This window comes from Prionailurus bengalensis, chromosome C2 (genome assembly GCF_016509475.1).
Source record: "Prionailurus bengalensis isolate Pbe53 chromosome C2, Fcat_Pben_1.1_paternal_pri, whole genome shotgun sequence".
In the NCBI taxonomy this organism is placed as follows: domain Eukaryota; kingdom Metazoa; phylum Chordata; class Mammalia; order Carnivora; family Felidae; genus Prionailurus; species Prionailurus bengalensis.
In genome coordinates, this window is record NC_057350.1 from 153,782,247 (window position 1) to 153,805,206 (window position 22,960).

General features: G+C 56.2%; 1 protein-coding gene across 3 annotated transcripts; it reads left to right on the plus strand.

The window, feature by feature from the left end:
- Positions 1-69: 69 nt before the first annotated feature.
- On the plus strand, positions 70-22,746 carry PLCD1 (phospholipase C delta 1). Of its 3 annotated transcripts, none has more exons than XM_043595750.1 (15): positions 70-367; positions 8,398-8,562; positions 11,953-12,181; positions 18,616-18,745; positions 18,839-19,070; positions 19,617-19,818; positions 19,938-20,082; positions 20,160-20,309; positions 20,408-20,566; positions 20,781-20,940; positions 21,124-21,240; positions 21,609-21,787; positions 21,882-22,014; positions 22,091-22,240; positions 22,385-22,746. In XM_043595750.1, exons 1-15 carry the CDS (start codon positions 334-336, stop codon positions 22,468-22,470), a joined length of 2,271 nt encoding a protein of 756 aa, XP_043451685.1. In that variant the 5' UTR covers positions 70-333; the 3' UTR covers positions 22,471-22,746. The 3 variants fall into 3 exon arrangements, with proteins under 3 accessions (XP_043451685.1, XP_043451684.1, XP_043451686.1); XM_043595749.1 differs by lacking the exon at positions 70-367 and adding an exon at positions 2,384-4,967; XM_043595751.1 differs by lacking the exons at positions 70-367; positions 8,398-8,562 and adding an exon at positions 10,448-10,579.
- The last annotated feature ends 214 nt before the right edge of the window (positions 22,747-22,960 follow it).

A 22,960-nucleotide genomic window follows, 5' to 3' on the forward strand; every position in this document is an offset into this window, starting at 1 on the left:
CAGGGCCCGCGGCCTGTGGGTGGCGGCGGCGGAGGAAGCGGGAGGAATCTGGCTATTTCTGGCCGGGACGCGCCCACTAGCCTGGGCCAGGGTTGGGGGGGGGGGCTGCTCGGCCCCCACCTCGGCCCTCCCCGATGCCCTGGAGGGGGCGGGGAGAGACGCGGGTTGGCGGGTCCAGGGGGCGGGGCGGTGTCCCGGGCCCACCTCCGGTCTCCTCCCACCGCAGTCCCTTCGGGTCCCTCCACCTTACTCGGCTCGGACCCGAGGCCATCGGCGCAGTCGCCGCGCACGTGTGTCGCGCGGCGCCCCCTCCCGCTGCGCCGCCCGTCGGGCATGGACTCGGGCCGGGACTTCCTGACCCTGCACGGTGAGTTCCTGGCTGGCGTGCGGGCAGACCCCGAGCGGGCCGACCCCCGCGGAAAGCCGTTCCCGGCCCTGGGCGGGGGGCCCGAGGCTCCTCCGGCTGCCCTCCGCCCCGCCCCGGGCCCGCCTCTCGGCCCTTTTGTTGCATTGGGGAAATCTCGGCCCAGGACTCTCGGGGTGGGACTGCCCCGCAAGACCTTGGGCGTCTCCAGGCTTGTCCCGCAGATCTGGCCGGAGGTGGGGGGGGGAGGGTCGTGACTCTGAAGACTTCCCTGAAGGCTACCCCCGACTCTGCCTGAAAGATTCTGCCTTTCTCTGGTCTCGGAAGGCTGGGCTCTCTGGTCGGCTGCGCACGGAGGGGCCGAGGAGGGACGGAACCAGCATCCACGAATAACCAAGTTTTCCCCGCCCCGTCCCGGCTGCCCGAGAGGCTCCCCAAATCCCCGGCGTGCCTGGACCGCGTCTGGCCGAGCGGGTGTGGCGCGGGGAGGAGGGGGAGGGAAGGAGAGGAGGAGGGGTGCAAGTGCGGGCTGGGCGGCCGTAACTGCCCCGCGCAGAAATCCTGGTCAGCGATGCACCAGCCGGAAGGAGCAGCGCGACCCTCGCAACCGCGCACCCTCCTGGCGGGGCCGGGCCAAGTCTCCCCGCGCGCTGCCCGCCGCTTCACCCTTTGTCCAGCCGAGTTCTGGCCCTCCGACCCGCCGGGGAAACAGTCTGGGCCGGCTCCTGGCCATATTGCTGTCCCTCCCGGAGAAAAGGCAGCGGTGGGCTCCCCCGCTGCAGGGCCTTGGCGGTCTTCTGGCACGGCAGGACCCTCCACCTGGTCTGGCGTTCTTTGCTCCGCGCTGGGGACTCACCCACTCTTAAGGGTATCTTGTCCTCCTGGCTCCTGAGATCATCTGCCAATTCAGCAAACCCTGCCCTTCACGCCCATCACTGCTTAACCATAACTCCGCGTTCTCTGGCGTCCCTGGGGTTGGAGGCTTCAGTGCCCACCACTCAACCATCTAAACCATACAGGGAGATAATAGATGGGAAGGAGAAAGGCAGAGCCCTCCAGCTGACCACTAGAGACCCCTGGATTTCAGGGGGATAGGAGATGTTCTTTTCAGCCAGCCCCCAGTCTATCTTGTGTTTCCCAGTTGGCCTGCACATGGTCTCCATGGCCCAAAGAGACCTTTGCTCAGTGCCCAGAGCTGTTTCCCTCACACCAGTAGCCCGGGCTCCGCCAGGCAATCTCGTCCAGCTGGGTCATGGGGTTCCTGCCCCCTTTCCAGTGCTCCCTCTTCTCTCCTCAGACCAGACGTGTTCTTAGTGCTTCTGCCAGACCGGCAGAAAGGGAGGCTGGATGGTTCAGAGCACCAGAGTAGAGACCTCTGCTTTCTCTCTCATCCCTTGGTTAGTGCCCTCTACCCTGCAGACTGCCACGTCTTCCATGCCTGTCTCACCCTCAGGTCTCCTCCTCCTGCGAGCCCTCTGGTCGCCTCTGGCCCAGCTCATGTTGGAATGGGCTCCATTCTCGGGCATCTGTGCCTTTGTGCAATATCTCTTCCCTGGTGTCTTCCCCGGAGAGGAAGCTACGTGGAGGGACTGGGGCGTGGGTTTGGCCGCACTGGCCCCTTCGGTTTGAGACCTGCCTCCCAAATGCCTCACTCTGTCCAGCCCTTCCTGTGGGGCCATCATGAACACTACAATCCTAAATCGTTTCTCTGCAGGCCCTCCTGCTTCTAGCACATCACTCAGAATTGCGTCCCTTAATTACCTTTGTCCCCCCCGCGACAAACCAAATCAGGAAGCAAGAAGCTGTCAAGGAGAATTGATGGTGGGAAGGGGCGGTCACTGTGACCTGTGCTGTTCCAGATTGTCCACGCTGCATCCCTTTCATATTTTGTGCCCCCCAGCACTGGACATGTGCTGTAGGACCACACCATCTGGTTTGGGCAGTTGGCAGTCTGCTGCAGAAAGGCCCCCTCCATTGGCCCGGGGTCGGGGGTGGGGGGGTGGGGGGAGGGCGCCACACAGCCTACCTAGATAGGAGATGTCCCTTACGTCCTCACCCCAGATGCATGCGGATGAAGTGTAGTCTATAGGCCTGCATTCTGGAGGCAGGCTATATGAGTTCAAGCCTTGACTTTTTCATCTCAGACAGATCCCTTGATTTCTTTGTGCCTCAGTTTCCTCAGCAAAGTAGGGGATAAGAATGCTACCTACCTCACAGGCTTGCTGTAAGGACTGAACGCGGTAATATGTATAAGGCAATGGAAGCAGTGCCTGGTACTCAGCAGGGGCTACGTTTCTGCAGGAGGTTCACCCCCAAGCGATCATGCCCTGTGCGTTCTTTGGGAGATGAGGGGGCACCGTAAGATAGTCCCTTGCTAGGAAAAGTGTGACCAGAACAGGACTCGAGAACCAAGGGGCTCTTTCTGGTGCCTCTGGAGCCCTCCGACTGATGCTCCAGTCCCCTGGCCTCCTTCCCCTCCTCCACTACCCCTGCTGTCTCCATTCTAGCCAGGCCTGCATCCTAGCCAGTCGCGGCCTCTCCAGCAGCTCCCCAAATGTGCCCGAAAGGATACTACCTCCCAGGCCCTCCCCTCACGGAACGCATCCACCTTTACCAACTTTTCCTGCACCAAATCCACCCTGCCCCACTCTACAACTGGCATTTGTGAAAGTGGAAGGCAGGCTGTCTCTGGGCCCTTTCTTTTCACCCCTGGTATACAACATCCATTTGCAGGGGATGGCGTAAGGACCAGGCACTTATGGGCATAGGAGCTCCAGGTGGGCAAAAAAGCCGGTGCCCTCAAGAGATAACGGTTCCAGAGCCATCATAGCAGGTGGGGGTGGCCAGCCCCCTGTTCGCCTCAGTTATGTTTCAAAGCTGCCTGTCTCCGGAGTTCCAGGCCCATACCCCACAGGCACAGCGATCCACGCTGATCCTAACATTTTGTGCCATAGGTCACTTTGGCGGTCAGATGAAGCCTGTGGACGCCTCCTCAGGGTCACGTGTTTAAGTGCATAAAAGAAAACACATGAGCATTCGAAGGAAGCAAGTTACACTGAAGTGTGATTCTATCCATAGGCCCTTGGGGTGGGGGGTGGTCCTTGGTCCTCTGAATGAGAACCCTCGTGTGGTTTCTCTAAAACAGGCTTACCTTGCCCTCTGCCCGCTCCCCTCCAAATAAAGAACAACTTGCCTGTGCCGGTATTTCAGCTCATCTACACCAACACACGTTCTCACGATGCACTTACTCTCCGTGACGTGACCTTAGGCAAATCACTGTGCGCTTCAGTTTATTGTTAGTATTGCTTTGCTTGGCTGTGCTAATGGCTGGCTTTGAGGGTGACTCACTGCCCGCCCTGGTGACTGGAGCTGCAGTGAGGCGAATGGAGGAACTATTCAGAGGCGGAGAGTAAAAGAAGGGTGAGTCAGGCCTCTGGGTGGTGTTCTGACCTTGGCACACAGTAGGGGCTGGATGCATGAAAGAGAAGTTGTAACTTCCATGAAAGGTCCCACTGTTCCCGAGCACACTGGCGGCCCAGTTTTGTATAAAGTTGCGGTAGTTCTCGTCTGTTAATCAAAGCAAGCCTGCGTGAATGGGCTCATTTTTAAGATCAGCCTTTTTTCAAGAATTCCATTCGCATTCGCAACCGTGGAGATGACCCCACTCTGGTGGAGAAACCGAGAAAAGAAAACAGGCCCGCCTGAGGTTCACGAGCGAGGCAACAGCCGGCTGAATTACAATGAATTCGTTGAGTAATTGAGGTAAAATACTTGGCAGGCTTGGTGGTCTGCCCCAGGCTCCAGCCCGGGCTCCTCCTTAACCCGCCCCATCCCGTCTTCCGAGACTCACAGTCTCCCCTCCTCTGCTCAATCTCGCTCCAGCTTCTGGTCCTTCGCCCGGCCCCCAGCAGGTGTTTCCCCGGTGGACACCTCCTCCAAAGCCGAAATTCCTCCCTTCCCTGCGCGAACCCCGCGTTTTTAGGGCGGTTTACCCTCCCCAGGTCTGCCCTCTGGACCTCGGCTCCGCCCCTTGAGTGAGGCTCTGCCTCCAAGTTGCTTCCCAGACCTGGTTCCTTTCCTTCGCCCCCCGACCCCAGCCTCTGGGGCTGTGGCTCCGCCCCCTATCAGCTTTCTGGGCTGTGGCTTTCGCCACAGATCTGCTTCCTGGGTTACGGATTTGTCCCACTCCCGCCTCTCTGGCTCCTCCTCTCCCCGCCTGGGGCCCGCCCCTCCGGGGGCGAAGGTCCCGCCCCCCCGGGACTGGCCACGTCTCTTAGGGTCTGCCTCCGCCCCTTTCAGCCCAGATTTCTCTCACGCCCCGCCTCTAGGGCCGAGGCTCCGCCCTTCCAGGTTAGCCCCTCCTTCTGGATTCTGGCCCCGCCCCCCACGCCCGGACTCCTCCCCTGCTCCCCTCGGGGCGGTGCTTCCGCCCCCACGGCCAGGGCTTTCTAGAGGCTTTGCTGTCCCGGGCCAGGCTCGGTGGCGGCAGAGGCACCGGGGAGCGTCATGCAATGCCTAGGAATCCGCAGCCGGACCCGCTCCAGAGAGCTCTACCTGCAGGAGCAGAGCCTGAAGGTGGCAGCGCTCAATGGGCAGAGGCTGGGTAAGGGACCAGGAGGGCACCTAGCTCCGCTGGGAAGGCAGCTGGGACACGATGGAGGTAGACCGTATGTCCCTGAGCTCGGGATTCCTGCCTTCGATCCTTTGATTGGACATGTTCAGTGCTTCTGTGAGTGAGAGCCACGGTGGGGCTGTGTTTGCAGGGATGGCGTGTGAAGTGAGTATGGGGGGACTGGTTACCTCTTCTGATCTACCTGAGCCCCTCCAAAGTGCCCTCCTTGCCACCCCTAGCCCCTCCTGTTTACAGATCTATGAGGCATTACTAGGTATGTGGCCCAGGGTAATGACTCTGTAACCCAGTGAGATGATTGTTTGAGACTACGTGATCCAGTGTGATGCTGTGCAAATGTGAGTGACAAATGTGACATTGGGTGACCCAGTGTGTGACCTAGTGGTGATTCTGTCCCTCGTGCGGCACGTGGGGCCACTGTGCAGCAGCGATGAGATGTAACATGTGTGTGACACCGTGGCACCAGTGTGACAGCGTCTGATCCAGTGTGATGCCGTGTGACTGCGCGTGTCCCAGGTGACCGATTCTGTTTTTCTGTGTTACAATATGTGTTACGTGGATTTTCTGACAGTGCTCTTTGTAACATTACTCATTGTGCCTGAGTAGTGACTACATAAGGCAGTGTTTCTTAGCACTAACCCTTGGGCAGGCTTCTGAGTCCTGACTCCACCGTGTAACTTCCTTGAGCCTCAGTTTCCTCATCTGTAAAATGGGAGTAATGATAGTGCCTTCTTCATAGGGTTGTTGGGGAGATTAAATACACGTGCTAAGATCAGTATCTCAGTCAAATCCTGACCATTAATGTTATGGTGGCTGCTATTATTATCGTTGTTATGACGATGTTCTGGCGATGTTGAGGACGGCAGTGTGTGATTGTGTAGCTGTGCGTTGCCGTGGGTCCCAGACCCGATTTGTCTCCATTATGCATCACCCTAGGTGCACGGGGGCACGATTCCTGGCACCCCCCTTAGCCTCTTGGCACCCGCAGCACCCTCCGTACTCACAGAGGCCACCTCGCTGCGTGTAGCCAGCCGGGGCAGGCTGCAGATCAGCCCAGGGGCCCCTGAGCTCAGAGGCCCCTTCTCAGGAGGAGAAAGTACCACAGATGAGCAGGTGGGGCTGGGCGCGGGGTGTCCCTAGACTTTCCGGGTGCTCAGGGAGGAAAAGTGGTGGGGCGGGCAGCCCGGAGGCCTCAGAGACAAAAGGGCCGCAGGTGAGGCTCAGAGGTAGGGGTGCCTGCCCAGGTTTGCTAATGGCCCAGGAGGCAGCGGCGATTATCAAGGCCCACCTTGGGGCTGAGGTCCGTGTTCCGGAAGCCACGTCGGCAGCCGGGGGACTTATCTCTGCCTGACCGCAGACGGGGCCACGGCCCGGCTCCAGGACAGGATGAACATGTCATCTCCTCACGGTGTTTTCCAGGGCCGGGGGGTGGGGCTCACCTTCGACTGTCCGACCCCGTCCCCCCATTACCATCTGTGGTGCTGGCAGCGGCTGGCCCTGATGAGTGCCCGGCTTGGGCGCGGGGGCCAGGCAGAGGGTCCGGAGAGGCCCCTGGCAGTCGTACCTCAGCCTCAGAGAGGACAGCGGAATGGATGCCCCAGCAGAGGCTGGGGGACTCCCTTCGGGCATCCGGGAACTCCCTTCCCCCTTCCTCTTGTTTCAATGCCACAGACACAGCCGACAGTTTAGGACTCCCTGCAGGAGCCCCCTTTTGCTGCACTGACCCTCCCCAGGGGCCGCAGTAGGACCGCTCACACCAAGGGTCTCCCAGCGGGGTCTCCCAGAAGTGTGGGGAGACTTGGGACAAAGGAGGGAGAAGGCACATCAGACAGACACCTCTGAGGAGGCCCATGGACGCCTCTTCCTATGCTGTTCTGACCCAGTGCTGATGGGGGAACAGAAGCCCAGAGACAGAGGGGAGCTGCCTAAAGCCATGGGGTGGGGTGGGGGGGGGTGGTTTTCAGCACTGGGTACTGTTCCCAGTGGAGGCAGGAGATCGGGGAGGGATAGGGAGGGTAAGGGTGGCTGAGGCCTGGGGAAGTGGTCCAGAAGGTTCTGTAGGAATTGTGGGGGTGTGGGGAAGGCTGGTCGGGGTGGGGGGAGTGGGAGCGTGGATGAAGCTGGAGAGCCTATCAGGCGCTGCGGATCTGGGCTCAGAAAAGCAAAGCTTATAGGCCTAGTCACAGGCCCCTCAGACTGGACCCACGTGGTCCCTGATGTCACCACTCTGCTGGAGCAGAAGGATAAGGACTGCTGAAGGGCCACCCAGTTTCAGTTTGGGGGACAGAGTGAGGGGAGATGGCCGATTGCCTCTGAACAGAGCTGGCTGCTGGACTGCCTCTGGCTTGGGTGACAGATACAGATCTAGACGCATTTATGTCTGTATCACGTTGATGGGTCATGAAGGTGGGGAGTGGTCTCTCCCCGATCACAGTTGATACGGGGTCTGCTTGGGGATGAGGGCTCCCGGGGAGCCAGGCCTCGTGCCCCTTTGGTGACTCCTGCTTGGAGCTGGTAGGACAAAGGGCATTATATCTTTGGGAGCCCCCGCCACGCAAGCCAGCCTGTGTGTCTGAAGACAGCTGGGCAGGAGGGGCCGTGCAGCCAGGGTTCTGGTCCTCACTTGGCGCCCTGGACCAGGTCTTGCCTCAGCTGCTGAGAAGGCTGTGCTGTGCCTCAGGGCTATATGATACGCTGAGGTTCCCCGACCCAGGACACTCAGAGATGAAGCGGGCAGGGAGAGACAGGGGCATCCCAGCAGGCCAAACATAGGCCCCAGTGGACTCATTGGTCTCCCTGGGGGCAAGGATCAGAGACCTACTCGAGCAGGTGCAAGTTACGGTGGGGGCAGCAGGGGTGAGGGAGGCAGGGACGGGCACAAGGCCCCTACTGCAACCATAATGTTGACACCAAGAACTACAACTGCTCTGACCTCAAGACCTTTTCTTTCCTGCCCTGCCTGATATTTTGGTCCCAGCTTCCTTCAGATCAGTCTGATCCCTAAGTATCACCAGGAGGGGCATACTTTGTCTTAAGGCCATTTTCTAGGTGTCCCAGGACACCTAAAAAACCTCAGGAACCAGATGTTCTTGAATCAGCTGCTTTCCCTTTGTCCATTCAGCTGTGGGTGGCAGGTCACGGTGTATAAAGTGTGGCGTTCAGTGGGCGGGTGTCCTGAGGTTTACATGGCCTCAGCTGGCAGTCAGAGATGACTTCCTGGAGGAGGCAGGGCTCCAGGATCAGGCTGGAGCTTGGGTGAAGGTGGGAGAAGGGAACCAAGAGCTGAGGAGGAGGCTGGTGAGAAGTGGGCTCCGAAAGGGTCCAGAGGTGGGAGTAGCTAGCATGGGTCCGGTGGCAGCAGGGACACTGGAGGCAATGGCATCTCACCAGCTCTGTCCCCTAGGCCTACAGGATGATGAGGACCTACAGGTGCTGCTGAAGGGCAGCCAGCTCCTGAAGGTGAAGTCCAACTCATGGCGGAGGGAGCGTTTCTACAAGTTGCAGGAAGACTGCAAGACCATCTGGCAGGAGTCCCGCAAGGTCATGCGGACCCCAGAGTCCCAGCTGTGTGAGTATCCCAGGGTGGGAGCAGAGTGGGGAGCCTGTGCTTGCGTGGGGAAACTGATGCTGGTTGGGGCAGGGAGTGGGGGACGGTCAATCCTGGACCGGGACCCCAAATAGGGAAGCCGAGGCCTGGCCTGGTGGGGCCCGGGTCGGTCACACAACCAGGACCGGATGTGGGGAGACTGAAAGTTGGCAAGGGTGGCGGAGAAGAGTTTGTTAAATCACCGATAGGGAAACTGAGGCCTAGTCTGGGCCAGAGAGGGTGGTCACGGAGGACCACAGATGGCGAGGCCTTTGGGGGGGTAGGGGTGTATAAACACGACCACAGATGGGAAGGTCCGGCTCAGAAGTAGGGAGGTTGCTGGAAGTGTTGTCTGAACTCACAGGGTATCCACTGAGACAGATGTGGGAGGGAGGGAAGTTGGGTGGAGTTTGACTCCAGGTGTAATGAGGCCACAAGCCAGGCCCAAAGTCCGGGGGCAGATAAGGCCCTTCCTGGCGTCAGTGGCCAGGATATGAGGTGGGGCTGCGGGAGGCGGTTCCTCCCCGGGGACTGGGGCCATAGCGAAGAGGTGGGGTGGAGCAGAGAGAGCCCTTCGCTGGGCAGTTCCCTTGAGGGTGTTGGGCCTGAGGGTTTTCTGGCAGCTTCTGAAAAGGCCCAGGAACCCAAGCCTCAGGCCTGTAAACGGAGAGCGCCTCCAGCAAGCCCTCACAGAGACAGCTACCTCTTAACACAGAATGCCCTGAAGGCTCTGCAACACGAGCGTTCCCCTCCGCATCTTTACGTGGTGGGAAATTTTTAGATCAGTGCTACCCCAAAAAAACTGTCTTTGGTAACAGGAATGTTCTAGATCTGTGCTGTCCAGTAGAGGTCCACCGGCTACCTATGGCCATCAAGCACTGGCAACGTGGCTGGGGTGACTAAGGAACTGAATTCTTAATTCTACTGAATTTTAACTAATTTATATCTAAATAGCCACATGCGGCGGGTGACTGTTGTGTTGGACCGCGCAGGAACATCACTGCCGTTGGATTCCACACAACCCAGATCCCTGCCTTTGGCTGTGGCAGTGGCAGGGTGGGGGAGGGGGCACACGGAGACAGGGTCAGTCGGCTGGGAGTGAGATCAGACACAGGCGACAGGCCCGGGGTGGGAGGGGGGACAGCAGGAAGCGGAGGGCCTGCCCGCTGAGGGTGCCCAGGGAGGGTTTGCCGGCCTCGGGAAACTGAGGTAGTAAGCTAAGAAAGTATGGCCTGCTGCCCCTGTGGCCTGTAGCAGGGCCGGAGGTGAGGCGGGGCAGGAGCAGGGTCGGATGGGGAGCTGGGCTAGGGCCTTGGGGCTATGGGCCCCGGGTTTCTGAGCAGGGCAGGGTCGGCTTGGAACGGATGGAGCCTGAAGTCTCTCAAAAAACCACCCGAGTGCACATCAGCTGCACAGCATGGAAGCGGCCCAGACCTTTCCTGTCCATGGCACCAGCCAGTCTCCTTCATAGGCCTCTGCCCTGATATGGGGCTTCCTGTTAGATGCTGGGGGGGGGGGGGGGGGCGCGGCATGGTGGGAATGGGGCATCTTGTTCTCTGAGCCCTGGGGATTCCCGAGAGCCCGCACAGCAGCCAGTACACTCGTGTGCCCAGCACTTGGTGGCGGTGGGCGGGGGGGCGGAGACAGGGGAGGGGACCTGGGCTGCGGAGACGAGCCCCTCATCCTGGGACAGCTGTGAACACGAGGGCAGGAGGGGCGTCCCAGGCCGGAGACCAGCGTGAGCAAAGATGCAGAGGGGAGGACGAGGAAGGGGCACAAGTGCGGGGCCTGGGCAGAGGGGGCTGCAGGGGTGACAGGTGGGGGGTCAGGCACCAGGTGTGCTCAGGTGAGGAACATGGCTAGAAGAGGCTCTCTTCCGTGACAGAGACACTGAGACAGCTCTCGGGCTGAGCACTCGTGTTGGCTGCTTCCCTTCTCTGGGTGAGCAGCGAGACTGTTGGCCCCAAATGCGCTCTGTCCTCGGGGAAGCTGAGGCCAGGTGAGGGAGGAGGGGAGCAGTGCCCCCAGTTCTCTCTGCCTCTGCTTCCTGCTAAGTTTCCCCTGACCCTTCCACTACCACACTCCCCCCACTCTGGCTCCCAGAGGCAGACAAGGCATTATCAGCAGCGGAGGCATCTGGAATCTCTCTCTGGTGCGGGTGGGGGTGCTGGCCCAGCTCCACAGCTCAGGTTTCCTGTTGTCACCCCAGCCTGGGTCAGCTGCCTGCCGCTGGGGTGACCCTCGCCGGCACAGGAGGCCGTGGGCAGAGGGATTAAGCACAGGTACCCCCAGCACCCCAGATGGCCTAGGGCTCACGTGTCTGGCCATCAGAGCCTGCTGCCCAGGCGGGGGCACATGTCATACACCTAGGGCTTGTAGGTAGGTGGCTGGGAGGCGTCTGGGCACTCAGGGTGCAGGCAGGCACCGGGAGGAGAGGTGAGCTTGTAGCCAGAGCTGGTCTAGGACCCGAGACAGACGGATGTGGATGGCTCAGGACGCGGGTGGGGCAGGGGCAGAGCCTGAACCTTGATGCTGGACAGCTTAGCGTGAGCCCAGCTGGTGGGACTGGCTCACGGCCAGGCCAGGGCGGACACACTGGGGGTAGTAGGGAGGCAGGGGCTTGCTGCTCCCTGAAGCTTGGAAGGCTTGAATGTGACGGGAGGCCTTTCCCCCCAGCTTCTGAGGACAGAATGGTGTACTCCCTCAGACTCCTAAGGGGCACCCCTTGGGGTCCTAGAGGGCCACGGCCTTCCTGCACCCTCCTTGCCAAGGGGTTCTCTGAGGTCAGGACACACACAGACACATGCAGGGCAAGGCCCTGTCTAGGCTCCAACGCAAGCACTTCTCCCTCTGCACCCACACCCCAGGGCCATGATGGCTTCTGTCTCCTGGATGGTCAGGAGAGGGGCCTGGAGGCTCTCATGGCTGTCTGAGGGGAAGACGGTACAAAGTCAAGGGCGGTGAGAAGGGTTTGTGGCCTCCTGTCTGTCGCAGGCTCCAAGCTCCAGAGTGGTCTCCCCCATCTCTAAAAGCCCTGTCCGGCCCCAGTACTCTCCCAGGGGTCCTACACCCTCCCAGTCCAGCGAGAGCAGGGCTGGGGTCCCAGGTGCCCCTCTCCGAGGTCGGCCTCTCCCTCTGTCCCTCCCTGTGCGTTTCTGCTGCGCACCACAGTTGTGTCTCACGTTCTTCCAACACCTCAGTCTCTGGCCTCCTTCCTCCCTTCTGTGCCACCTCGTCTGTCCTGTCCCTCTCCTTGTCTCTGGATCGTAGAGCTCCAGCCCCGGCTCTAACGGCCCCTATGCTGTGCCTTGGGCCCATCGGGGGCAGGGACTGGCCTCGCAGCTCTCTCTGCCACCTGTCCCCTTTTTGCAGTCTCCATTGAGGACATTCAGGAGGTGCGGATGGGGCACCGCACGGAGGGCCTGGAGAAGTATGCCCGCGACGTGCCCGAGGACCGCTGCTTCTCCATCGTCTTCAAGGACCAGCGCAATACACTAGACCTCATCGCCCCATCGCCAGCTGACGCCCGGCACTGGGTGCAGGGTCTGCGCAAGATCATCCACCACTCGGGCTCCATGGACCAGCGGCAGAAGCTGCAGCAGTATCCTTTTGGTGGCAGTGGGTCCTGGCCCAGCCTGTGGATACTGGCTTTGGCCATCCCCAGGTCAACATGGGAACGGAAGATACCCAGATGGGGCCGTCGCACCAAAATAGCATAGCCTGGGGGCTTAAACAACAGAAGTTCACTTTCTCACAGTTCTGGAGGCTGGAGCTCCGAGGTCTGGTTGCCAGCATGGTTGGGTTCTGATGACAGCACTCTTCCTGGCTTGTGGGTGACTGCCTTGTCACTGTGTCCTCACATGGCAGAGAGAGAGAGAGAGAGAGAGTCAACACGATCCCTGGTGTGTCCTCTCATAAGGGCACGAATTCCACCATGAGGGCTCCACCTCGTGACCTTATCTAAGCCCCCCCAAGACGGATCCCCAGATGCCATCATATTGGGGGTTAGGGCTTCACCGTATTAATTTGGGGGAACACACTTCAGTCCTTAGCTGAAGGGAGGCAGAAAAGGTACCTGGAGCCCTGTTTGGTCTACACTGTGCACCCCCCAATGTCCCCTCTTCTCCCCACCAATAACCAGCACAGGTGAGGCTAACGGCAGCAGCCTGCTTCCACGAGAGGCCGTGCCTTGGGTGTTTTAAGCATGTTTCCTGGAGTTACTACATTTTTTCTCTCTGGGAATTTGGGAGGCCCTGGTACCCCCTGTGCCATTCTGGGGGGAGTGGGGCCCAAGTTTCCCGGGGCCTGGTGTGCAGGCCAGCCTGTGGGCTTAAAACAAATTCACTTCCAAGTCTGGGTGCACAACATGCTAGCCTAGGATTCAAAGTGATCGGGCTTCTGGTACATAGGGTTAGGGAGGAGCCAGCTCCAGCCCCCTCTTTTAATGACAGTTTTATTGGCATATAATTCACATACCGTGTAATTCACCTGCCTAAAGTGTACAAGTTAATGCCGTTTAGTATATTCACAGAGTCGGAAGTAATTTTACAACATTTCATCACCTTAAAAAGAAACCCCACACCCCTTAGCAGCCACTCCCCATCTCCCCATGACCCCCCAGGCCCTAGACAACCACTAATCTACATTTTGGCTTTATACGTCTGCCTTTTTCTGGGCATCTCACCTAAGTACAAGATACAGTCTTTTGTGACTGGCTTCTCTCACTGAGCCTGTTTTTCAGGCGAATCCATGCTGAATGGATGAATCAGGACTTCATTCCTTCTTATGGCTGAATAACATTCCATGGCGTGGTTATTCCCCAGTTTCTTTATCCATTCAGTAGTTGATGGACATTTGGGTTTCCACTTTGGAGCTTTTATGAACCAATGCTGCTATGAACGTGTGTGTAGAAGTTTCATGTGGTATATACCTACAATTTATAAGTCTTATGGTAACCGTATGTTTAACCTTTCGAGGAATTGCCGAGCTGTTCTCCAATGAGGAAATTTACATTCTCACCAGCAGTGTATGAGGGTTCCAACTTTTCACATCTTTGCTAAGGCTTGTTACTATCTTTTTTTACTGTAGCCAGCTTTGTGGGTATAAAGCGGCATCATTGTGGTTTTGCTTTGCATTTCCTTGATAGCTAATGATGTCGGGTATCTTTACATGTGTTTATTGGTCATTTGTATATCTTCCTTGAAGAAATATCCGTTAGATCCTTTGCCCATTTTGTGTTGTTAAGCTCTTAAAAAAAAAAAGATTTTATTTTTAAGTAATCTCTACACCCAACATGGGGCTCAAACTCACAACCCTGAGATCAAGAGTCGCACGCTCTACTGACTGAGCCAGCCCGGTGCCCCTATTAAGCTCTTTTTTTTTTTTTTTTTTTTTAATTTTTTTTTTCAACGTTTATTTATTTTTGGGACAGAGAGAGACAGAGCATGAACGGGGGAGGGGCAGAGAGAGAGGGAGACACAGAATCGGAAACAGGCTCCAGGCTCCGAGCCATCAGCCCAGAGCCTGACGCGGGGCTCGAACCCACGGCCCGCGAGATCGTGACCTGGCTGAAGTCGGACGCTCAACCGACTGCGCCACCCAGGCGCCCCTAAGCTCTTTTTTAAATGGATCTTCGAAAAAAAATTTTTTAATGTTTATTTATTATTGAGAGACAGAGAGACACAGAGCGTGAGCAGGGGAGGGGCAGAGAGAGGGGGAGATAGAATCCGAAGCAGGCTCCAGGCTCTGAGCCATCAGCCCAGAGCCTGACGTGGGGCTCAAGCTCACAAACTGCAAGATCATGACCTGAGCTGAAGTTGGTCGCTTAACCAACTGAGTCACCCAGGCACCCCATTAAATGGATCTTTTAAAAAAAAAATTTAATTGTGGTAAAACATACGTAACATAAAATTCACCGCCTTCAACTCCTGTAGTAGTGTTGAGTACATTCCCATTGTCGTGCAACCAACATTCAGAGCTTTTTCCGTCTTGTAAAACTGAAATTCTACATGCATTCAACAACTTGCCATCCTCCCACCTCCAATCCCCACTCCCCAGCCCCCAGCAACCACCGTTCTCCTTTCTGTCTCTATGAATTCGACGACCCTAGGAACCTCAGATAAGTAGAATCGTACAGGATTTGTCTTTTCACAACTGGCTCATTTCACTTAGCATAACGTCCTTAAGATTTATCTACGTTGTAGCGTGCGTCACAGTTTCCATTCTTTTTGAGGTGGAATAATGATAGTCCATTGTCTGCACAGGCCACATTTTGTTCATCCATTCATCCACTGAGGGACACCTGGTTGCTTCCACCTTTTCACTGTTGTGAGCAATGCTACTCTGGGCATACCTCTTTAGACCCTGCCTTCAGTTCTCTGGGGGTATAGACGCAGAGGGAGAGCTGCTAGATCATATGACAATTCTGCTTTCAGCTTTTTGAGGAACCACCATACTGGCTTCCACAGTGTTTGTACTGCTTTGCTTTGCCACCGACAGTGCACAAGGATTCCGATTTGCTCCAAGTCTTCAACACACTTGCTATTTTCTGGGGTTTGTGTTTTGGTTTGGTTTGGTTTCTGATAGGTATCTTATTGTGGTTTTGATTTGCATTTGATTCATGATGTGGAGTGTTTTTTTGTTTGGTTTTTTGGGTTTTTTTTTTAATGTGCTTTTCTGCCATCTTCTCTGGAGAAATGTTTACTCAGATCCCTGGCCCAGTTTTTCACTGGGGCTCTTTGTCTTTTTATGATTGAGTTCTAAGAGTCACTTATATATTCTAGACACAAGTCTCAGCTCGGTTATGCTTTGCAAATAATTTCTCCTATTTTGGGGATTCTTTTCTTTTTCTCGATGGTATTTGAAGCACAAGTTTTTAGTTTTGGTGAAGCCTAAGTCAGCTACTTTTTGCTTTCGTTGATGTGACTTTTGATGTTATATCGAAGAAGGCTTTGCTTAACCCAAAGTCACAAACATTTACTCTTATGTTTTCTTCTTTTTTTTTTTATTTTTTATTTTTTTATTTATTTTTATTTATTTTTTTTAAAAACTTTTTTTTTCAACGTTTATTTATTTTTGGGACAGAGAGAGACAGAGCATGAACAGGGGAGGGGCAGAGAGAGAGGGAGACACAGAATCGGAACCAGGCTCCAGGCTCCGAGCCATCAGCCCAGAGCCTGACGCGGGGCTCGAACTCACGGACCGCGAGATCGTGACCTGGCTGAAGTCAGACGCTTAACCGACTGCGCCACCCAGGCGCCCCTCTTATGTTTTCTTCTAAAAGTTTTACAGTTTTAGCTATTACATTTAGGTGTTTGATTTTTTTTTCTTTTTAATTTTAAGGATGCTCCACACCCAGTGTGGGACTTGAACTCACAACCCTGAGACTAAGGGTCATGTGCTCTATGAACAGAGACAGCCAAGCACCCCAGGTCTCTGATTCATTTTGAATTTGTTTTTGTGGCATGATGGGGGGGGGGGGGGTCCAGCTTCATTTCTTTGCGTGTAGGTAGCTGCTCCAGCACCATTTGTTGAAAAGATTGTTCTTTCCTCATTGAACTGTATTTACAGCCTCATCAAAAATCAGTTGACCATAAATATGAGGGTTTATTTAATGATTCAGTTTTATTCCATTTATCTATACATATGCATGCACCACATTTCAGTTACCATAACTTTGTACTAAGTTTTTTTGTTTTATTTATTTATTTATTTATTTATTTATTTATTTAAAATCCAAGTTAGTTCATGTACTAAGTTTTGAAATCAGGACTTGTGAGTCTTCCAAATTTGTTCTTTTTTTTTTTCTTTCTTTTTTTTTTTTCTTTTTTTTTGTGAGATTAGTTGGACTATCCTGGATCCCTTGATGCCCCATATAAATTTTAGGATCAGTTTCTGCAAAGTGGCCAGCATGATTCTGATAGGGGTTGTGTTGAATCTGTAGATCAATCTGGAGAGTATTCCCCATTTAACAAATCAAGTGTTGTGATCTGTAAATATGGGTATCTTTCCATTTATTTAGGTCTTCCTTAGTTTCTTTCAACATGGTGTTGTCGTTTTCAGAGTGTAAGTTACACATTTAAATTTCCTTACTCTCTGATTTTCAGCAGTTCAGAGAGTTTTAAGTGTTTTTTTCTCAAGGCTATATCTGCCTGATTTTGAGCTTTCTTAAAAGTCCAATTCTATAGTACAGGCTTGTGCTTGGACAGGCTTCTGCCCTCTGGAGGATTCTGCTGCCCAGACCTCAAGGTCATAAACCCATTCCAGCCTACGGAATAGCAGTCGGCATGGGGACCTCATGCTTGGCTGGACCACTCTGAACGTGATTTTTTTTTTTTTTTTTACCTAGAATTCTGCCCTAATTATTTTCTCATGTAAATATATACATAAAATATGGCTATCTTAGAATGAAATTTTAAAGGCCCCCAAAACCCATCTCCTTCAGAAACTGCTGATTTGGTTTCTGCCCCCAATTTTCTCTGCATTTCAATTTGCCTCGTGATGCATTTGCCAAAAATACTGGAGATCATACATTCGTATCCACTTTCCGTGTAACATTACGTCATAATTCTTTCCCCATAAACAGCTGTAACGACTGTAATATTCCATTGAGTAGATGCCCTATAAGTTAGCGCTCCATTCTTTTAGCGGTGAACATTTATTTTTAGTCTTCCACTACTACAAGTAACATGGCAAAGAACTATGTTCATAAAACCTTTCAGTATTTAGTAGGAGTATTTCCTTACGAATAGATTCCTAGAAGTGGAATTAGTGAGTCAAATGATGTAGACGTGTAGACGTTAGCTGTATCTCTACACCACGTTCCTAAGGGTTGAACTGATTTCCTTTGTCCAAGTGCAAGATGGGAGTGTCCGTGTCACCTCACCCCCGCGTGCCTTCAAAGTAACATACTTTGAAATTGCTGATCTTACAGTTTAAGAAACCGCAGCTCATTTGCAAATTGTTAGTCTCTTTGATTACCGAGAACGTCTGTAAAAGGTCAGTTTATGTCCTTCTCTCATTTAGTTATTAAGGTCATTGTACTGTTCTCTGGACTTTATTTTTTCTTTCTTTGACCCTCAGAATTGTGTAAAGTTTATATGGCATCAATTATGTTGTTTCCTTTGCGACTTTTTCTAAAAACCTGCTTTTGGTTTTTAAAAATTATGGTTGTTGTCTTTGTTCTCAAATTTCTGTGGAATGTACTGTGGGGTTCCTCTTTCTTGACTTCTCCAGGTCTAGTCTGAGGGGAGAGGGGACAGAAGGGAGAGGTGGGGCCCTAAGTGCCCCCATCGTGACAGCATGAGCCGGGCTTTGTTTTTTGCTTGTGATATCCTCACCTTCTGATCTGTGGCTTAAAGTTTTGATGTTTCCTATAAAGTAAGCTTCACGTGCTTTAGTCAAGTTGGCTAACAATGATGTATTGGAAACCAGAAGGACAAACCTTGAAATGGTAACAGTAATTATCTGTGGGTGATACAACTACGGGGGATTTGTTTACTTTCTGCATTTTTTTAAAAGTTTATTTATTTTGAGAGAGAGAGTACTAGCTGGGGAGAGGGGCAGAGAGAGAGAGAGAGAGGGGGAGAGAGAACCTTAAGCAGGCTCCATGCTCAGTGTGGAGCCCGATATGGGGTTTGATCCCACGTCGGTGAGATGAGGACCTGAGCTGAAATCGAGAGTCAGACACTTGACCGACTGAGCCACCCAGGCGTCCCTACTTTCTGCATTTTCTAAGTTGTCTATAAGCGAACTCTTCCACAGTGAGAAAATAAATGTCTTTAGAAATGTGAAAAGGTTCAAATCCAGCCAACAGAAAATAGACCCCTTAATAGGATGTAACATTTTCTCCGAAGAGCCCATCGGATCTTGTCCCTGGGATGCTGATGTGCAGCTGCACCTGCAGGGGGCTTTGTCTGTGGGTGGTCTCAGTCCACCTGGGCCCAGGACTTCACCCTGGGCTTGAAACATGGCTCTAGCTGGGACCGTGGGGGTATCAGGGCTCCTGGGTTCTTTCTTTCCTTACTTCTTGCCCAGCTGGATTCACTCTTGCTTGCGAAAAGCTGACAAAAACAAGGACAACAAGATGAGCTTCAAGGAGCTGCAGAACTTCCTGAAGGAGCTCAACATCCAGGTGGATGACAGCTATGCCCGGAAGATCTTCAGGGTGAGGCAGGGAGTGAGGGCTGCTTCTGTGTGGCAGGGGGCCCTAGACCCTAGTGGGGAGCGTGCTCTGAGCCCGGCCCACGTGGCCTTGCAGGAATGTGACCGCTCCCAGACAGACTCGCTGGAGGATGAGGAGATTGAGGCCTTCTACAAGATGCTGACCCAGCGGGAGGAGATTGACCGCACCTTTGCGGAGGCCGCAGGCTCCAGGGAGACGCTGTCGGTGGATCAGTTAGTGACGTTCCTGCAGCACCAGCAGCGGGAGGAGGCGGCGGGGCCTGCGCTGGCCCTCTCTCTCATTGAGCGCTATGAACCCAGCGAGACGGGTGAGGGCCTGGCTGGGGCCTTCAGCCTGCACTCCCTGGGTCTACACTGGCTGGGAGACGCCTGGGGAGTGTCAGGAGCTGGAGGGAAGGGGGGCGCCTCAGCCTGCCCCATGAAGGCAAGCAGATGGGAGACAGGACTCCAGCATCACTACCCCTCTCTCGGGTCCTTCTCCAGAGGGGTTTGAGGGTCCTCCAGGAAACAGGAGAGGAGGCTGGAAAAACAAACCCTTTTCCTGCTTCCTTCTTTGTGCCCATTCTGGGCCCCTCCCTGTGCTTCAGTCTAGAGGCCCAGAGGAGGAGGAGGAGGCAGACTGAGGAGGGGGCCTCGGTGTGGGGGACCGAGAAGGTGGTGGGAGGTGGAGGGAGAGACAGAGCCCCGCTCTGGGGTAATGACAGCCTGATGATTTACCAGACTTACCTCTTCCGAGAGACGTCCGGGGCGAGCTCGGGACAGGGAGGCGGGGACAGCAGGGGGCTCCTCCGGAAGGCCTCCGGGAGGCGGCTGGCCTCCAGAGCTCTGACTGGTGCCGGCCTCCTCCCTCGCAGCCAAGGCGCAGCGGCAGATGACCAAGGACGGCTTCCTCATGTACCTGCTGTCCGCCGACGGCAGCGCCTTCAGCCTGGCGCATCGGCGGGTCTACCAGGACATGGGCCAGCCGCTCAGCCACTACCTGATGTCCTCCTCGCACAACACCTACCTGCTGGAAGACCAGCTCACCGGGCCCAGCAGCACCGAAGCCTACATCCGGTGGGGCCCGGGGGCGGGGCGGGGCGGGGCGGGGCGGGGCGGGGCCGGGGCAGCCTTGGGGCGGGGCGGGCCCGGGCCGGGGCGGGGTCGGAGGGCCTAGCCGCCACGCCTACCCGCAGGGCGCTGTGCAAGGGCTGCCGCTGCCTGGAGCTCGACTGCTGGGACGGCCCCAACCTGGAGCCGATCATCTACCACGGCTACACGTTCACCTCCAAGATCCTCCTCTGCGACGTGCTCAGGGCTATCAGGGACTACGCCTTCAAGGTGGGCGCGCTCCTGGCGGGTGAGGAGGGCCGTAGTAAGGGCGGCACCCCCCTCCTAACCTGCCCTGGGGCCTCCAGGCGTCCCCCTACCCCGTCATCCTGTCCCTGGAGAACCATTGCAGCCTGGAGCAACAGCGTGTGATGGCGCGACACCTGCGCACCATCCTGGGCCCCATGCTCTTGGACCGGCCGCTGGACGGGGCCACTACCAGCCTGCCTTCCCCTGAGGTTCGCGGTGGGCACGGGGGTACCCATATGAGAGGGCAGGGGGGACTGGCCGGGAGGCCCGTTGGCTTGGTCTTGACCAGCTGCTTCTCCACTCTTAGCAACTGAAGGGGAAGATCTTGCTGAAGGGGAAGAAGCTTGGGGGGCTCCTGCCCCCTGGCGGGGAGGGTGGCCCTGAAGCCACTGTCGTGTCTGATGAGGATGAGGCTGCTGAGATGGAGGACGAGGCAGTGAGGAGCCGAGTGCAGCACAAGCCCAGGGTTCGAGGGGGAGTTGTGGGGGAGGGGTCAGCCCCGGGGACCTCCCCCATCATGGGATGTTTGCCTGGTCTCAGTTCTCTGTGGCTGCCACTCAGACCCTCTGCCCCCCTCTCTCTGTCTGTCTCCCTCTGTCTCCGTGTCTGGGTTTCTGGCTCTCTCAGTGCCCACCTGCCCCAACCTCTGAATCTAACCGGGGCCTCCCCATGGCCCCCAGGAGGACAAGCTCAGGCTAGTGAAGGAGCTCTCCGATATGGTCATTTACTGCAAGAGTGTCCACTTTGGGGGCTTCTCCGGCCCCGGCACCCCAGGGCAGGCTTTCTATGAGATGGTGTCCTTCTCTGAGAACCGCGCCCTCCGACTGCTCCAAGAATCAGGTGAGCCCCGGCCCTGCACCCTCAGGGTGCTGTCCATCTGTCTGACCGTTTGGACCGGTCAGGCCTGGCTCCCCCTGCTCGGGGCCTGGCAGAGTCAGCACCAGATAGAGCTGGTGGGGGGGTGGGGGGGGGCCTGGGCTCCCCGGGGGGGTTGTGCACTTCTGACCACCTACACCTTCTCAGGAAACAGCTTTGTTCGCCACAATGTGACTCACCTGAGCAGGATCTACCCTGCTGGGTGGAGAACGGACTCCTCCAACTACAGCCCCGTGGAGATGTGGAACGGGGGCTGCCAGATCGGTATGGGCCGGCGGGGGCCGGCGGGGCCTGGGAGGAGGCCTGGGTGAGGGTTTCGGTCCAGAGGACCAGGGGCCAGACACAGTGCGTTGTGGGTTCGGTTTGAAAATAATCCCCCCGCCAGCAAGTCACAGTGTGTGAAACCTCATGGTGAGCACACTAGGGCTTTGCATCCTGGCACCAGCAATAAAACGTGAGGCTGGTGTGGTGGGTCAGGGAAGGTGGCAGGGGGGCAGCAGGCACGGGAGTGGCGCTGGGCCCTGCTTCTGCCTCCCCGTGGGCCTCTAAGGCCTCAGTCTACCCTGAGCAGGCCGGGCTCTGGGGCCCCGGAGACCAGCCCACAGCCTGTGACTGCTCTGTCTCGCCTCCAGTGGCCCTCAATTTCCAGACACCTGGCCCAGAGATGGATGTGTACCAGGGCCGCTTCCAGGACAACGGGGCCTGCGGGTACGTGCTGAAGCCTGCCTTCCTGCGAGACCCGAACTCGACCTTTAACTCGCGTGCTCTGGCTCAGGGGCCCTGGTGGACCCGGAAGCGGCTCAGTGTCAGGGTACGGCCGGCCACGGGAGGGACAGGAGCCTGTGGGCCTCCCTCCTCCCTCACCACCATTCCCGACCCCTCACTGGTCCCCTGCCTTTCCTCAGGTCATCTCCGGGCAGCAGCTGCCAAAAGTCAACAAGAATAAGAATTCAATCGTGGACCCCAAGGTGACGGTGGAGATCCACGGCGTGGGCCGGGACACGGCGAGCCGCCAGACGGCTGTGGTCACCAATAACGGTACCTGCGGGGCCTGGGCGGGGCCCCCCCGCCGGAGCTGGCGTCCACGCTGCTGACGCGGTGCTTGCACCCCTAGGTTTCAACCCGTGGTGGGACACAGAGTTTGAGTTCGAGGTGGTTGTGCCTGAGCTCGCCCTCGTGCGCTTCTTGGTGGAGGATTATGACGCCTCCTCTAAGAACGACTTCATTGGCCAGAGCACCATCCCCTTGGGCAGCCTCAAGCAGGGTGAGTGTGTGTCGAGGGGGGGAGACAGCGAGGTCGGGGAGGCAGGGCCTGCGGTCTCTTGCGCTGGGGCCCTTGTCCCTTGAAGCATCCTCATCCAGTGACCGGAACTCTCCGTGTGCTCTTTCCTGCCCATCCACCTGCCAGGATACCGCCACGTCCACCTCTTGTCAAAGAACGGAGACCAGCACCCTTCTGCCACCCTCTTTGTGAAGGTGTCTCTCCAGGACTAGGTTTGGGGATTCTGGAGGCGGCTGCCCCAAGCCGGCCGGGCCCTCTGTCCACAGGTAGGGACAGGGCTGGTGTGGCTGCTCCCAGCCTCTCGCTTGGAGCTAGAGGCCCCGCACTGCCTTCAGCTCTAACATACTGTCAAAGCTGCTGCCTCTCTGGGCTTCCAGGAGCTGGCCCAGTCCCTGGAGCTCTCTTCGATTCCGTTAGGAAAAACACTGCAGCCCTCCGCCCTCTGGCCAGCCCCAGGTTGAGGGTTTTTATAAAAATTATAAGACTGAGTCCCGTGGTCTCTTTCCCTGAATGCCGGAAGGATCCCTACAGAGGGTGCATGTGTGTGTGTGTGCACGTGTGTACCCGTGCGTGTGTGGGACCACTGGAGCCCCAGCACCTCTCTCTCTCCGCCTCTCCCACACTCACACTGCGAGTTATGAGGCTTGTCTGTCCCTCTGGGCGGGAAGGACCAGCAACAAACAAAGCCCTCCATGGAAGACA